This window comes from Phoenix dactylifera, chromosome 2 (genome assembly GCF_009389715.1).
Source record: "Phoenix dactylifera cultivar Barhee BC4 chromosome 2, palm_55x_up_171113_PBpolish2nd_filt_p, whole genome shotgun sequence".
Classification (NCBI taxonomy): domain Eukaryota; kingdom Viridiplantae; phylum Streptophyta; class Magnoliopsida; order Arecales; family Arecaceae; genus Phoenix; species Phoenix dactylifera.
In genome coordinates, this window is record NC_052393.1 from 1,592,942 (window position 1) to 1,610,167 (window position 17,226).

The 17,226-nt window shown below is 38.3% G+C and overlaps 2 protein-coding genes across 38 annotated transcripts in view; one reads left to right on the top strand and one right to left on the bottom strand.

Moving 5' to 3' along the window:
* The window catches only part of LOC103698924 (UDP-glucose:glycoprotein glucosyltransferase-like), a 193,991-nt gene that overhangs the window by 48,338 nt on the left and 128,427 nt on the right, over positions 1 to 17,226 (top strand). For 27 of the 37 annotated variants that reach the window (XR_005507303.1, XR_005507304.1, XR_005507286.1 and 24 more), the window contains one exon: positions 72 to 607. The exons of 8 other annotated variants lie outside the window; for them this stretch is intronic. The gene's annotated coding sequence lies outside the window, so the exon portion shown is untranslated. Of the gene's footprint in view, positions 1 to 71; positions 608 to 6,102; positions 7,091 to 9,614; positions 9,747 to 17,226 lie in introns of those variants that run through there. 2 more of the 37 variants (XR_005507294.1, XR_005507295.1) reach the window with 2 other exon arrangements.
* On the bottom strand, positions 8,117 to 11,720 carry LOC103699429 (MDIS1-interacting receptor like kinase 2-like). Its single transcript, XM_008781447.3, has 2 exons — positions 8,994 to 11,720; positions 8,117 to 8,604 (listed from the first exon to the last, which is right to left on the bottom strand). Exons 1-2 carry the CDS (start codon positions 11,683 to 11,685, stop codon positions 8,246 to 8,248), a joined length of 3,051 nt encoding a protein of 1,016 aa, XP_008779669.3. The 5' UTR covers positions 11,686 to 11,720; the 3' UTR covers positions 8,117 to 8,245.

Consider the following 17,226-nt stretch of genomic DNA (forward strand, 5'->3'; position numbering starts at 1 on the left):
GTGGGTATTTTGGGAGTACAAACTCCCCTCTCTCTCTTTAGAAGTTTTATTTTTCTTTATTTTTGTTGCAGGGGTGACAGGGCATTCTGCAGCGTGGAGTGCCAGTGCAAGCAGATATGCATGGATGAGGAAAGTGGGAGGAGGGACAACTTTTCCCTCGCCGCTGTAGGGGTCGGAGCGCCGGCGTCACACCAACGGGGGCGGGTGATGGCCGGGGGCTTCGTGTATTAAGGCGAGCGGGGATTGGAGGAGCCCATGGTTTTGTGATTTTGGGGTGTGCTAGCTGCTAGCTTATAGTACAAATATCCAATATGTTGTATGTTGGTGGGAGAAGTAGATTGCTGGATCGAAAAAAAAATGAGACAACATATTTCTGCTGCTGCGAGCTCTGATGATGGTTTTGTTTGGAAGTGGGCGGGATCTTGGAAGGGACAGAGGCGATCTCACTTGCGGCTTACGATTCCAATTCCACTTGTGGCTAGCGATTGCGAGTCGCGAACGTCCACGGGATTGCGATCGCGATCCCAATAGCAGAAAGAAGATAGGGACAATAATGTAATTTCAAAATTTTATTTTATTTTTAATTAATATAAAAATATTTTTTTAATATCGTTAGAACCATCGTTATATTAAGTGCATTTGAACAATAACAAAGTTTTACGAGGGTATATATGCAAATATCAATTTTAAAAGGGTATTCATGCAAAATCCGATATTTAGAAGGGTATCCATCCAAAAAATTCTATATTTTATTTATAATATATTAGTAATATGATATTTTAAAATATAATATTTATATATTTTTTAATCTAACCTAACTTCTAACTTTTAACTATATTTTTTTAATAACCATCGAGGCCTAAATTCGAGCTTGAACTCAAGCTCGAGTATGGCTTGGTTGATATTCGTTTCGAGTTGAGTCGATCTCGATTGTTCCTTTTTTTGATTGAATTGAGTTCGAGCTTGGATATTAAGGCTCGATCGATCTCGAGTTGAGTTTCGAGCTTGAGTATTTTGAATCGAGTTGAGCTCGAGCCTCTAGCTACTTGGCTCAGCTCGGCTCGATTCCACCCCCAATATATGTTATGTTTTTACCTTCATCTAGATTGTTATGGTACTAGATATCACATTTGGGAACTATTTCAGTAATATATGTTTGATTATATTAAGCTATGTACACTATATGGTCTGGTATTTGATACGATGGTGCAGTGTTACTGTTTTTAAATGTTTTAACCATCTATTTTGGGTCTTATAGGTTAATTGATCTCGTTAGTGAAGAGTTATTATTGGCCGATCACTTTTCAAAATTTAAGGTGATCTATGCTTCTTGACATCTTTCTTTATGGCTTATGCATCATAGCCAATTTTCTGGTAAATTGTTTGCTGGTTAATTCATAATGCACCCTTCTCCTCAAGGTCGACGGAACCGGGCTGAACCGGACGGTTCTGGTCGTATGAAGCCGTCTTGGCGGCGGACTGGGATGGTTCTGGCAACGAAAACGAAATCCGTTGTCGGAGGAGGAAAAGAAGGAAAGAGAGGAAAAGAGAGAGCGAGCGGGGGGTGGAGGGAGAGGGAGAGGGAGAGAAGAAGAGAGAGGGAGGGGGAGGCTGGTCGGCGGAGGTAGGCGAGCCGTGCAGGACGCACCTCTGGGCCCGTGACCGGGAAACAAGCTAGGTTCCCTGTTTCGTTCGAAATCGCTTGCCGACTTCATTTAAAAATTGCGAAATTAAAAAGGGGTTCAAGCGATTTGCCGACTTCACTTAAAAATCGCGAAATAAAAAAAGGGGCCGGATTCCTATTTCGAACGAAACAGGGGACCCGAAATTAAAAAGGGGACTCAGCAAGTTTTTCGGCCTCGGAGCCTTCGCCTCCTACCTGGGTTGCCGGCCTCTGTCGGCTCTCCGCTGGCCTCCGCCATCCTCTGCCACCCTCTTCTTTCCACCTTCTCTCTCTTCCTCTCTTCTGTTTGCCCTCTCCTTCGCCTTCTTTATTGTGTCGGTACAGGCCCAGCACGACGCAGGCCTGTATCGACTCGTGCCGCTGGGCAACTGATCCGAGGTCCGGTATCGGCACAATTGACCATGCTTCTTCTTATTTCTTTTTCACTTTCTTTTCTTTTCTTAACTTTTCTCTCGGCAAGTCTGTTAGGTTTTAGTAATAATGTAAGTAGAGCTTTATGAAATTGTCTCCTATGAACATTTTGGCTAAATGAATTATAATATTGAATTATTGCTATCAAAGATGCTTAACCATTCAGTTTTCCTTTTTTTTCTTCTGTTTCTTATCACATTCTTAAGAGACTGCTTTTACTGCCTCTCTGCTTCAACTTAAATTATTTTGAAATAATTGTACCAAGATCTCTCTCTGGAGAACCCTGACATAATCATCCAGTTCTATTGGCTCTGTGTATAAACAACACCTCTCTATTGACTGCTTTTACTGCCTCTCTGCTTCAACTTAAATTACTTTGAAATTAATTGTACCAAGATCTCTCTCTGGAGAACCCTGACATAATCATCCAGTTTTATTGGCTCTGTGTATAAACAACACCTCTCTATTGACTCAACTAGCTATCCTTAGGGTCTTCTAAGACCACCTGCTGCCTATAATTGGCGAGATCAGCAATTAGCTATATCAAGAGTTTGATCTAATAATTTCATAATTTATTAGTGGTGGATCTTGGCATCTTCCTTGATTAGGCATCTCAAACAAAGTGCAGTATACAGAAAAAAGAACGTAATATCTAACCTAGAAAATTAGATAGAAATTGATTTGGACTACAATCTACCTACTCCATTCAGTTCTGGAAAATCATGGAATTGGATATGGGCCTAAACTCTCTTGGAATTCACACCCTTGAAGAGCATACCCTCCCATAGGTTGATATCAATGACTTGGGTTCAAGTCCCACTCTCACTCAAAGTTTAATCCGATTTCCTATCCTAATTCTCACAAAAAAAAAGGGAAAAAGAGAAAAAGTACATATAAGCTATTTAAGAAAGCATTCTAAAAAAAATTCATAAATCTTCACTAGGTTCTGTTTTCATAGTCCAGCAACTAATCTTAGAGAATGGGAGCAGGGCATGGGAAGGCTTGGGACGGTTGCAACATTGCAAAGATTAACTGATGCAATCATGATATAAATTCACTCGTTTCTCTGTGGTTGCTTGCCAAAGAAAATGATGTCAAAGAATGAATTTTTACCAAACCTAATTGAATAACATCAATTTATATAGAATTTCAAAACAAGGAGATCGAGACATTAATGTATCATAGAACACCCTAGATATGCTCCATGCCTTCAGCTTATGAAAGTTGATGGCAAATATATAACTTAATAATACCATATAAAAAAAGAAAAAAGAACAGGATCAAAGGGGAAAAGTAAGTACAAAGACTTAGATAACTTGCCCTAGCATAAATATTTGCAATAATGACAATTGATCGTGAAATAGATATAGGTGATCAGGAGGGGAAAAATTTCAATTTTTAGTTCGTGGAGTGGCAAAGCAGCTAATTGCCTAAATAAAAAACACTGACAAATTTAATGGTGGTAAAAATAAATTGATATAAAATTTGTCTTTCTTTCACCTCTGGATGATCAATGGATGATCAAGATTATTCATCTAGCTGCACAGATCGCAAAGGGATCAGTGGATGATCAGGATTATTTATCCAATTGCATAGATCTCCAAGCAATCTAAATATTCATTCGTGTGCATGGATCTCCAAGCAACCACATAGATGATCCGAATATTCATCCACATGCACAGATCCCAAAGTGATCAGTGGATGATCGGATTATTCATCCACCTACACAAATCTCGAAGCAATCTAAATATTCATGCACCTACACAGATCTCCAAGCAACTATGTGGATGTTCCAAATATTCATTCGCCTGCATAGATCCCAAAGCAATGAGCGGATAATCAAAATTATTCATCCATTTGCACATATATCAAAGTTGACTAAGTGGATGATATGAATTATTCATCCACCTACACAGATCCTAAAAAGATGTTGCAATTGGCTAAAAGAGCGAGAGAGCATTTTTGTCAATTGAAATGGCAGGCTAACACCATCCACTGGTCGGAAAGTCGATGGACGAATTTGGAACAGTTTGAAAACTTGAATGATCCGTTTGAAACTTTTAAAAGTTGAGGATGTCTTTGAGATTGGCCCAAACTTGTGTTGCTTAATCCAAAATTACCAATGAATACCTTAACAATTTTAATATTATATAATTATTACGAAGGTTGTTCACAAAACAATGTATCTCTAGTTTGAAACTAAAATTTGGCAAACTATTTGCTGAGATTAGTTAAAAAAACCACGTTACATCACTGCAAAGTACTTCCCATAGAAATAATATTCTTGCAAGTTTCTCATGTTCTATTCTTATGAGCTATTCTTGGCAAACAAGCCCTTTACTATTAAGCTAATTTCCGTAATACAGTGGGTTATTTGCAAATAACCCGCTATGGACTTTAATATAGTTCTGGAAACCTATGCATAGTTACAACACAACTTTGGTGACCTCGAAATAGTTCTCTCTTAATCTACGGTAATCCAGAGTTGGACAAGAAAGGCTAGGGTTTCTGTTGCCTCTTCTTGCTTCCTCCTTGTCCCTTCTTCACTTCTTCTTCTCGAATCCATCCATGGTGACCGTTGTTACTCCGAAACCGGAGTCCTCTCAAAAGATTTCAAGTTTCTCTCTTCTTGGAAGCAGGTAACCTATCAAACTCTAGCTCTTCTCAATTCCACTCTATGTCTATATCTCTTCAGGGACATCGATAAAATTGAAATGACGCTCTACGTCTATATGACCTTGTTGCAATTTTCTTCCTCAATCTAAGGCTCAATTTCACTCTTCTTTTACCACTTTCTTGACACAAAAAGTTGATAATTTTTTTTTATGATCTTTTATTTAGTGTTCCTCAATGATTTCATAGGTTTGAATGCAAGTTTTTTTTTTTTCCTTTTTTACTTTCTTTCACCACCCCCCACACACAAACACACACACAAACACCCACCTTCTTGGTTGTCTTCTTTGATGCCCCCAGGTCGAGAGATATTTGGAGCTATCAATTGAAAAGGGCCAGGGAGGTGACTTCGAGCTTCACCAGCTCTTATGGGAGTTTCTCAAGAAATTTGATTTGGTGAAATTAGAATCATTTATCTATTGTTAAGATGAACCTTATCCTAGCCTAATCCCATGACCAGATTTTGGTCCTCTAGAAAATAATAATTCAAAATTACCAAAAATCTATGTAACTAAGGATGTGATCTAGCTTCAAGACACATATTTACCTGCCTCAAGTGTGTGTTCTTGAGTCATAACTCTTGAAAGGAAACTGACTTTGTTTAGTTGAAATTTGAATAGTCAATTATGTCTTAATGGCACAGCTGAAACAAAACAAATGGTTAATCTAGCCTCAATATTAGATTAGAACTATGTTGAATTTATTCATAAGAAAAACATAACGAGCAGGTGCCATACAATTTATGTGATAATGACCATTAGCCAAGTGAGCTGGCCATAAGGGATTCACTGGACCATTACCATGAGGAAGACTCTCATTATGGATGCTAGGAAAAGAGTAGAACCTAAAGGATGCATCGAGAAATTGAGGGTAAGCATGATAGGATTATCGGTTACTTAGATGTCAAAAAATGATAGATGCAACATTATATCATCATCCAGATTTTCCCTGCGTTCCCCAAGCAGAAATGTGGTCGCCATATGCTTGTACAAAAAGGAAGGAGTTAAGAAGCTGTAAGGCTTCAATTGGATATTTTTAGGATGGGATTAGTTGGATGAAATTTTTCTTGACGGAATGCTGATCCAAAATGAACCACACTCTTCCCTGGAGGCTTAGTCCAATCAATGATAATTTTGCCAATTTCAGTCTGGGTTCAGTTTAACCCAAGCCAATTTGGGCCTCACACTTATGGATTTTCGTATATACCATTGTGGTCTGCTACCCTTACATTGCCATGTCTTTTGCTGTGAAATGGCGATCACATTTTATCAGTTGCTTTCTCTAAAGCTGTGCTTTCTGTCACCAAGGGCCTAATCTTACTTTCAAATGGTCAGGTCATTAGAGAAAACATTACAGTGCATGAGGAATCTTGAATGAGAACATGGGCATATCAATATTGACTGGCCGAAATGATGAGATGGTCACAGATCCGATATATAACAATTGGGGCTTAATAGGCTTTCTTAGACTCACATTATCATGTATTTTGGATGGCTTCCAAATTTGCAGAAGGATATGGTAGGCATCTACTTGCTCCTAAGTAACATCTTTAGAAAATCTTTATGGACTTAGATACAGTTGTTGAGCTGCCTGTCTCATTTACTGGCTACTCTATTGGCATTACAGTCTCTTAGTCGTAGCAAGATCCATAGCTGCTGGTGCAAAGTCTTTTGTTTGTGATCATAACCTGACAAATTCCAGCATTTGTGTTCAATTAATTCGCTCTGGAAGGGGAGCTTAAAAAATCACTTTTGATGGCTTCATCTTCATGAAGCATTTCAATAAAATATTAGCAAGTAAAAGTAATTACGAACTTTTTTATATTTAAATCCATTTCTGCCAAGATGCAAAGGTAATGTATCAGTTGGTCAATCTCATGGATTGTAAAGTGCTGGGACAGCTCGGAGAATATGCTTTTACTTTGTTTTGCTACTAGTAAATTCCTTTAGTTTCTCCACAAACCATGCCAAATTTTAATGCACAACCGATTCACTTATAATCGTTCCTCCTGTTCCTGCACTTCCACAATTTTTATGGTGCTACAGATTCTCTCCCTCCCTCTCTCTCTCTTTCTCTCTTCTAAAAAAATATCAAGTCAAAGAGGCAGATCCCAATCAGCTCGTCTCCAACCAAGTAAAGGCCAGAGCTGATGTTACCTTAACTTTCAAGATTCTCCTCTGCCTCAAAAGTCAACGTTTACTGGATTTACCAAGGTCTTGAAAGGAAACAAGCTATGAAGTGGCTGAGGTTTTCCTGCACTCATCTTTGGTTTCTTTTTCCCCCTTCTCCCAGTTGTATTGGACCTGCTACAAGAGCTCGCAGGCTTCCTACGCAAATAATACATACCAACCTGTTCTCCCCGAACTATTTGACTGCGACCCAAAATCTTCACAGAGTGAACTTGAACCAACTAGAAAAAGTTCTCTCAGATTTTGATTAACTAGCATTGGAACAATGAAATGGGCATTAAAAGGGATCACTGCTGGCAACTGACATCTTAATCTTAGTAGTTTAGTCTTTGTCCCGCCGAATCCAAGTAAAGAAACCTTGAAATAGTGAAGTGAAAAATGTCTAGCGGCAGTAATGAGACGAATACTCTCTGGCCTTAACCAACCTTTACCTTGGACCTAAGAGAGTCAAGAGCAAGCCTGCAAAACTATTATTTTCTATGTAGAGATTGAATAGATTAAAATTCATACTTAAATTAGGAATATTTTTAGTTTGGCGTATTTATCAGAGAAATTACTTTGGGCGGCTTTTATCTGGAAGACTTTGATTCCATGGGGAAGTTTTGGCATCATCGATGCTTTTTTCTAAGTTTTTTACATGTTTGTTGACATGTCTTCCATGTCGTGTCCTAATGATTTAGTTATATCTATTATTGGCCAAGGATTGTTTTGTCTTCTTTATAGATTCCTCAAATCTTTCTGTTTCCTTTTTCTTTCTTATTTTCTTTTTTAATATTTATCCAACCTTTAAGTAATATTCAGAAATTTATTTTTTTAAAAATCACTTAAAATACATTAATTGCTAATTCTTCTTCCTAGAGTCAATTTGACAACTGGCTGTGGCTATGCATACAATTCTAAAAAGATGTCTCCCTTCTATTTATAATTTTCTGAATGCTGCCATGGTTATATCACAATGATCCATCATGGTCTTTTGTTTTTCCCCCCTCATTTTAATACTCATAGATCCATCAAAAAAATCACTCCACTTGAAACTATCACAAGGATCACGGCATCATAGACACTACATATAAAAATCTTCACTATTTTTTAGCAATCTATTTTGGGAAAATGGAAGAAGTGAGACACTTCTCTTAAATTTGTTGAAAAGCGTAGTGAATGGGAACAATAGAGTGGAGGTTTATATAATGGTGTTTCTAGAAGGCAACAATAGAGAAGAGTTACAATAACTTGTTCCATGCAATAGGAAAGAACTACATAAGATTTTTGTAGCTATTAAGCACTGCATCTATGTTAAGCACTCCAGTAATTGACATAATTTAATTGAGTTTAATGGCTCGTGAATATTTGGAATGTTGCCACTTATGAATAAGTGAGATATCCTTTGCATGGTTGGTCGTGCTTGTGGTATAATACGGATGCATGAAAATGCTATAATAGCTAGCAACAACACTTCTTTTACCATATAAGCTGCAGGAGGTGGGATACGTTGATCTAACACATCAATAAATAACATTTGCTGGACATCTGATGAAGATAGGGAGGAGACAAGATCGCCTGGATGCCTTCCCATTATTACTTCTAAAATTACTATGCCAAAGCTGTATACATCGCATTTCTCATTCACCCTTGTCATGTACGAAAGCTCTGCAAAAAAAATAGAGAAATGAATAATCTTCTTGTTTCCAATTTAAGTAATTCTTCTCAAACTTAACAAAAATGCCAAAATCTTGTGTCCAAACTTAGTTTATGTATTAATATTTTACATTAGAAAATATAATTATCTATATGCACTAGTTTGCTTTTATTTAAATATCTAAGCTCTCGTATGGATAGATTCACAAATGAAAGATATAATCATTATCATAGGTTTATTGAAAAATCTCTGTTTGTCAAATATATACTACTCGTGTTTGTCAAATGCATGGTAAGCCACATAAGACATCGAAATAGAACAATAAATCAAAGTATAAGAATATATATAACAAATAGAATTACTATGATAATAAGAAAGACAAATTGGAAGAATGACTTACCTGGGGCAGTATATCCTAATGTGCCTGCTACTGTGCTCCAATTTGATAAATCAGAATTTAGAATTCTTGCAGTGCCAAAATCTGAAAGATAAGCTTTAAAATCATAGTCTAATAATATATTATTATTGGAGATGTCTCGATGCACTATGGATGGATTGCAATCATGGTGCATGTATGATAAAGCATGGGTCACATCTTTGATAATATGAGCTCTTCTCTCCCAATTCAATTCCTCTGCTGTTTCTTGATTGCGAAGGATGCTAGCTAAACTTCCCTTCTCAATATACTCATTTATAAGAAATCTACAACCTGAACTGGAACAAAACCCATGCAGTTTTACAATGTTACGATGTCGAATTCTGGTTAATGCTTGAATCTCGTTCTGGAAACTTTTCTCATCAAATACTCCTTCTTCCATTGCATGAAGTTTTTTAACAGCCACCACTTGTTTCATTGGAAGTTCTACTTTGTAAACTTTGCCATATGCTCCACTCCCGATGCAATATTTCTCATCAAAATTTTCGGAGGCATTAATGATGTAGTCATAAGCAACTCTTCCATCAAAATTCAATATCGAAAACAATTTACCAATAATGACATCAGTTTCCTTTTTCTCTGTAGGTTTTCCTCTCCTACGAAGAACGGCAATGATGATAGTAGACAAACCTAAAAGAACCAAGCTGCCCAATATTGGAGTGATAACAAAGAGTATAATGTGGTTTTTAGTTGAATGATGAGTGCTTACAGTAGTTGGTCCACAAGAAGACAAATTTGACACCTCACTACATAAACCCTTGTTATGGATAAACCACTCTGCTGGAGCATTTTGAAACAATTTGCTTCTCGGAACTGGGCCCTCCAAATTGTTGTACGATACATCTATTGATGACAAACTCAACATGCTTCCAAAAGATGAAGGAATGGCACCCGACAAATTATTGTGGGACAAGTTCAAAGATATTAAATATGTCAAACTTGCCAGTTGTGATGGTATCTCTCCTCCAAAAAAATTATGGCTAAGATCAAGTAAATCTTGCAATTCTTTTAATTCTCCAAGTTGAGATGGAATGATCCCATCAAATTTATTTTTGCTCAAATTCATGAAGCGAAGTTTAATACAACCCTCTAATTGTGGTGGTATTGGGCTATTGATGTTGTTGTTAGATAAATCCAAAATTTCTAGATTGGATAATTTTCCAAACTCTGAAGGAATTATTCCAGATATTTTGTTATCACTCAAAGTCAGGTGAAACAATAAGCTCATGGTACCCAACTCTCTTGGTATTTCTCCTGCAAGTTGATTTGAAGAAAGGTCTAGGACTTCTAACTGAAGTAACTTTTCGAATTCAGGGGGTATGTTACCAGTAAGTAGGTTTCCTGAAATACTGAAGCGTGTCAAATTTTGACAATGTGCCCAACTTGGTGAGATCTCGCCATATAATTGGTTGTAGCTCATGTCAATGTAGTGTAGATTCGGGTATATCCCAAAGTCTTCGGAGATATTTCCTTTAAGCTTGTTTCCTTCAAGGCGAACTCTGAATAAGCTAGAGCAATTTTTTAAACTTCTTGGAATAGGGCCCTCAAAGTAGTTGTTTTGCACAATAAGATATTGAAGCGCACCTCCTTTACAGATCTCTGAAGGTAAGTAACCAGAGAAATTGTTATTATATACCTCTAAAGAGATGAGGCTGGTGTGATTACCCAGTTCTTGGGGTAAAGAGCCTGATAAATGATTGGTGTGGAGGTACAAGGTGTCAAGCATGGTGAGATTTCCTAAAGTGGAAGGGATGGAGCCCGATAGTTGATTTTCTATGATATCTAGATCACGTAAGTTCACTAGGTTTCCTAATTCATGAGGGATGGTGCCAGATAAATTATTTATGCCAAGGTACAAGGTCTTGAGTCTGATGAGATTGCCTAAACTAGAAGGGATGGAGCCTGTTAAATAATTGTATGAGATTGCTAGATCCAAGAGGTTAACTAGATTGCCTAGTTCACGGGGAATATCACCAGAGAACTGATTTCTGTGCAGTTCGAGGAATCTTAGGTTAGTCAAGTTACCAAGGGTCGAAGGGATCGGACCAGCGAGATTGTTTCTGTATAAATAAAGCACACGTAGACTCTTGAGCTGGCCAATCTCGGGAGGCATCTCACCAATGAATTTGTTTGAAGAAAGGTCGATCTCAGTCAAGTTAGAGAGGCTGGCGAGAGCGAGGGGCAGATTGCCGGAAAGGCGATTTTGCGAGAGGTCGAGGGAGGTGAGAGCGGGAAGCGTGCATATACTAGGCGAGATTGTTCCAAACAAGTAGTTGCGTCGGAGGTGGAGACGAGTAAGAGATGGGAGGGCGGAGAAGTTGAGGGCATCGAGCTTACCTACCAAGCCGGCACGAGGTAGGCTGATGCCCGTGATCACAGCTCGGCCTCCATTCTCCATGCAGGTGATGCCATGCCACATACACATGTTGTTGGAGAGAGACCAAGAACCGAGTTGTTGGGCGTGTGAATTTTGAAGGGTGGATTTCCAATGGAGTAGAACTCTTGCTTGGGATTCAACGATTGAAGAAGCAGGGGTTGCAGCAACTGTCGTTGCTGATGAGTGGTGAAGAAGGAAGAAGGATAGCAGGAGAAGGCTGATTGATAGATGATTAAGAGGGAGGGATTGGTATTGGATTTGCCTACGACTAGGATCCATAATTAATAAGGCTCTCTAGGTGTGCCGTATGTGGTTTCTAGTTCTGCTGGTTGGTACCGAAATGGGGATTCGAGAGCCCTATTTATCGACCCAAGGAAGTATTTCTTTATGCGAAAGTCGCCCATGATTGCGAAAGTCGCCCGTGATTGGGAGAGTTGCCCGGATGGGGAGGACAGGGCGACGAGGTTACCCTCACCTCCAAGTTGATTGAGAGAGTCGCCTGGATGGGGAGGAGAGGGCGACGAGGTTACCCACACCGGTACCTAAGGAAGAGAAGTAGGTATTGCTGATTATAAGAAAACAAAAAGACGTAACCAGCAAATCTAAAAATATAAAAAATATATTTACATGCAACAAGGAGCCCAATGGAAGCGTCCGAAATATAGACCGTGATAGATGGACTCGTTGCATTATTCTACTAGAAACAAGGATCTGGAGAAATCTTGTATTTTTGTCAGAAGCTACTGTCAAAGAGCCCGATCAGCATTGGCTTACGGGTGCAAGGGCTTGGAATCCATAGAGCTCTAGGAAACTCCAAAAGTGCCGGGTGATTTTTTTTTTGGCTCGGTTGATTGGTGCTGAGGTGAGGATTGGGTGCCTTCTTACATGCAGGGTCATGGTGATGGAAAAGTCAAGCAGAAGAGCAATTAGCCTAATTTCATACACTCTATTAGATTAGAAAAAAGAAAAGTCAAGCAGGCCATCATCTATTAGATTAGAATTGATGATACCCACGTCTTTTTTCTCTCCTTTTCTGTGATTAGTCATGTATGGTTTTGGGGCTTTGAAGATTTCTCCCTTATCATTAATGGTCAGATGGCTTCTTTTGCCTCCCTTATCATCACCAAAAAAAAAACTCCCTAATTATCATGTGGTGATGGAAAAGACAAGCAAAAGAACAATTAGCCAAATTTCATATATTCTATTAGATTAGAAAAAAGAAAAAAATCAAGCAGGCCATCCTCTATTAGATTAGAATTTATGACACCCACGTCTTTTCCCTCTCCTTTTTTGTGATTATTCATCTTTGGTTTTGGGGTAAAGAACTTTGAAGATTCCTCCCTTATCATTAATGGTCAGATGGCTTCTTTTGCCTTCCTTACCATCATTGAAAAAAACCTCCTAATTATCATGTGGTGATGGAAAAGTCAAGCAGAAGAACAATTAGTCGTTTCACACACTCTATTAGATTAGAAAAAATGTCAAGCAAGGCCATCAACTATTAAATTAGAATTGATGACACCCACCTTTTTTTCCTCTCCTTTTTCTGTGATTACACATGTTCGGTTTTGGGGTAAAGAAGTTTGAAGATTTCTCCCTTGTCATTAATGGTCAGATGGCTTCTTTTGCCTCCCTTACCATCACAAAAAAAAAGCCTCCTAATTATCATGTGGTGATGGAAAAGTCAAACAGAAGAACAATTAGTCATTTCATACACTCTATTAGATTAGAAAAAAAGTCAAGCAAGGCCATCAACTATTAAGTTAGAATTGATGACACCCACCTTTTCTTCCTCTCCTTTTCTGTGATTACTCATGTTTGGCTTTGGGGTAAAAATTTTTGAAGATTCCTCCCTTATCATTATGGTCAGATGGCTTCTTTTGCCTTCCTTGCCATCACAAAAAAAAACTCCCAATCAAGAATATTTGGGCCGATTGCAGTCTGGGTTTTTCTTTAACCCAAGCTATTTTGAGCCCCACACCTTGGATTTTGTTTCACGCCATTGGGGTCTGGTATCTTAATTTACATGGCAGCGTCCTCTGCTACGAAATTGCTATCACACTTTGCCCCTTGCTTTCCCTACAGCTGGGGCTCTTTGTCACCAAGTGGCTAATCTTAATTGCAAACGGCAAAGTTATTAGAGAATCGGTATAGGGCGCGAGGAATCTTGAATAAGAACAGAGGCCTATCAATATTGAATGGCCCCAATGGTGAAATGGCTGTAGGTACCGAGATATTGAAATTAGGACTTGCTTCTTCTTTTCCCGGTCTATCACGGTGGGGTGTGAGGCCTCATGAATTCCTCCGTGAGGTCTGACAGGGGCATACATCAGCCCTTGCAACACGGGTTCTTTGCTTGCCGCGTCTGTACGAAAAGCTTGCTACCTGCTCGCCATTTATTTCCAACTCATAGATAGAAATATTTCCTTCTAGAATTCTATTAAAATACAAGTCTTCCGTCTTGAGTTAAAATTTTCGCTTTTCCATTTTTTTAATTTAAAATTAATCTTCTCTAACTTAAGAATTTCATGGATTAATCTTATTTTTACACTTTATTTTCCACTCAAAAAAAAGGAGAAAATTTCATGGATTAAAAAATTCCAAATCGCAATCCTAAAAATTATATAAGTGATGAAATAACTTAGATGAAAACCTTCATCTTTCTCATGGTATCTCTATTTCCTATCCCAAAATATTTTTGTGATGTTTTTTGTTTTTTAGCTATTCTCATTAAAGAAAAGGGAGAGCACGTAATGTTTAATTGGTTTCAACCACACAACTCTTCATTGATTGAATGTATATATATAATATTGTTTACAAAAAAGTTTGTTATCTAAACAAACTCTACAACAAGTTTTGTTATGCTAACAATTATTTGTTAGCATTGCAATCAATTTCAATTCTTTCAGCTGTACTGATCTCCTTTGACTTGGTATTCTCGTCAGAACTTATCTTCTCGTCAATACGCCCCCACAATCTGAACGAGAGCGAGCGATGTTAAGATTTGCGCACAACGTGAACTGAGTAATGGATAGGGGCTTTGTAACAGCATTAGCTAATTGATCTTTGCTCAAGATAAAGTGAACATATAATTGATTTTTGGCAACTCTATCACGGACAAAATGAAAGTCAATCTCTATATGCTTTGTTCTAGCATGAAAAACTAGATTAGAGCAAAGATAAGTTGCTCCGATGTTATCACACCAAAGTGTGGGAGTTTTGGACCCCGAGAAACCAAGTTCATGAAGTAGAGATTTAATCCATTGCAGTTTGGCAGTGGCGTTTGCAACAGAACAATATTTAGCTTCTGTGCTGCTACGTGCAATTATTTCTTGGAACTCCAAAAGATTAAGTTCTTACCAAGAAAAATACAGTAGGCACTTGTGGAGCGTTTATCATCGGTGTCGCCGACCCAGTTCGCTTCAGACAAGGCATGTAAATTCAGTGACGAGTCTTTTGCAATGAGAAGGCCATGAGATATGGTGTGCTTCAAGTAACGCAAGATGCATTTCACAGCCTACCAACGAGGAAGTAGTGGGTTATGCATGAATTGACGTACCCGATTAACTGAGAAGGCAATATCAGGACGAGTGAAGGATAAGTAGTGTAGTCCACCAACAATACTTCGATATAATGTTGGATTGTCAAATTGTACTCCACTATAAGCAGATAGAGAGCATGTAGTAGACCTTGGTGATGGAGATGGCTTAGCTTTGTCCATATGACTTCGACAAAGAAGATTGGCAATATACTTTCTTTGCATAAGGAACAATCCTTCAGGAACATGAAGTGCTTCAATGCCTAAGAAATAGTTTAGCTGTTCAAGATCCTTAACTTCAAAGTCAGCATTGAGAAGCCATATAATAGAATTAACACTGGTAGCATTTGAACCAGTGACTATGATATCATGCACATAAATTAGGAAGAATATTACTAGTGACTGCTGCCATAAGATAAATAGTGAAGAATCAGCTTTTGAAGCAATGAAGCCAAGTGCCAAGAGACAATTACTCAACTTGAAAAACCAAGCCCGAGGGGCTTGTTTAAGACCATATAATGCCTTGTGCAGTCGACACACATGATTGGGAAATTGTGGATGTCGATCACTAGATGGTTGATCAATATATACTTCCTCGTTGAGAAAATCATGGAGGAAAGCATTTTAAATGTCTATTTGACGGAGGCACCAGTTGTTAGAAATAGCAATTGAAAGTACGGTACGAATTGTCGTTGGCTTCACAACTGGACTGTAAGTCTTTGAGTAGTCGACATCGTGTTGCTGGTAATAACCTTTGGCCACAAGTCGAGCCTTATACCTATCAATAGATCCATCGGCACGACGCTTGACACGAAAAACCCAGCGGCAACCCACTATATTCATGTTAGATTTCGGAGGCACAAGAGATCATGTTCCATTTCGGAGCAAAGCATCAAATGAATTCATAGCTTCTCGCTATTTAATATTCTTGATAACATCAGTATAACATTTAGGCTCGACATCAGCATATTCAGCAATTAATGCTTTTGGTAGAGGATATTTAATGGTACCATCAATAGCAACTTTGGGCTTGAAAATTTGATTTTGAGATATGATGGTCATTGCATGAGTACAATTAGTAGGAACAAGAGCACTTGGAGAGGTATTAGATAGCATATTGGCACTGGACTCATTTGTTGGAGTAGTTGGAGAAGAGTCGGTCATAGGAGCAGCTATGGATTCACATGATCTTTCTAAAGAATCACACATCATGTTAGACTAGCGAGGAAGAGAATTACTAGGTACAGAACATTGAAGTGGCATGGATGAGTTTGACACACGCAAAGTGGATGAGTTTGACAGAGGAGAAATAGATGAGTGGGTGATAGGATAAATAATATGCCTATTTGGATTTGAGTGAGGTGACTGAGCAGGAGAGGAAGAGTACCACGTTGGTCGGAAGGGAAAATGATGCTCATCAAACACCACATTACGAGATATATAGATTCGACCATTAGAGGGATCGAGACATTTGTAACTATGGTGATCTAGACTATAACCTAGAAACACACAAGTCTTGGATCTATAATCAAGTTTATGATGATTATAAGGACAAAGACATGGCCAACATGCGCAACCAAATGCACGCAAGAATTTATATTTTGGTTGATGATGGAAAAGCAATTCATAAGGTTACTTATTTTGTAATATTGGAGTAGGGAGTCTATTAGTCAAATAAATTCAGGTTAAGAAAGCATCCTCCCAAAAGGTTTTTAGCATGAATGACTGAGAAAGAAGAGATAATCCCATTTCGACAATATGACGATGGTGTCGCTCAACTGACCCATTTTGTTGATGGGCGTGAGGACAAGCCAAGCAATGAACAATGCCAGTGTTTTTAAAAAAATTGATTACAACAACGATATTCACCACCCCAATCACTTTGTATGGCATGAATTTTATGATTAAATTGTCGTTCAACAAAGATTTGAAAATAGTGAAAAACGGACTCGACATCAGACTTTAATTTGTTAGGAAATAGCCAAATGAATTTAGTAAAATCATCCACAAAAGATACATAATAACGATTACCATTAGTTGAAAGTATAGATGAAGGGCCCCACACATTTGTAAAGATCAAATCTAAAGGTTGTCAAGACTTTGACTCAGATGATGGAAATGGTAGATTATGACTCTTAGCTAATTGACAGTCAGAACAAACACGTTGTCTTTTATTGGAAGAAACTAGAAGTTGGTGATGAGAAACAACTTTTGAGACTGTTTGAAAAGCAGGATGACCAAGCCTCCTATGCCAATCTTCAATGGATGCACGAACACCAATA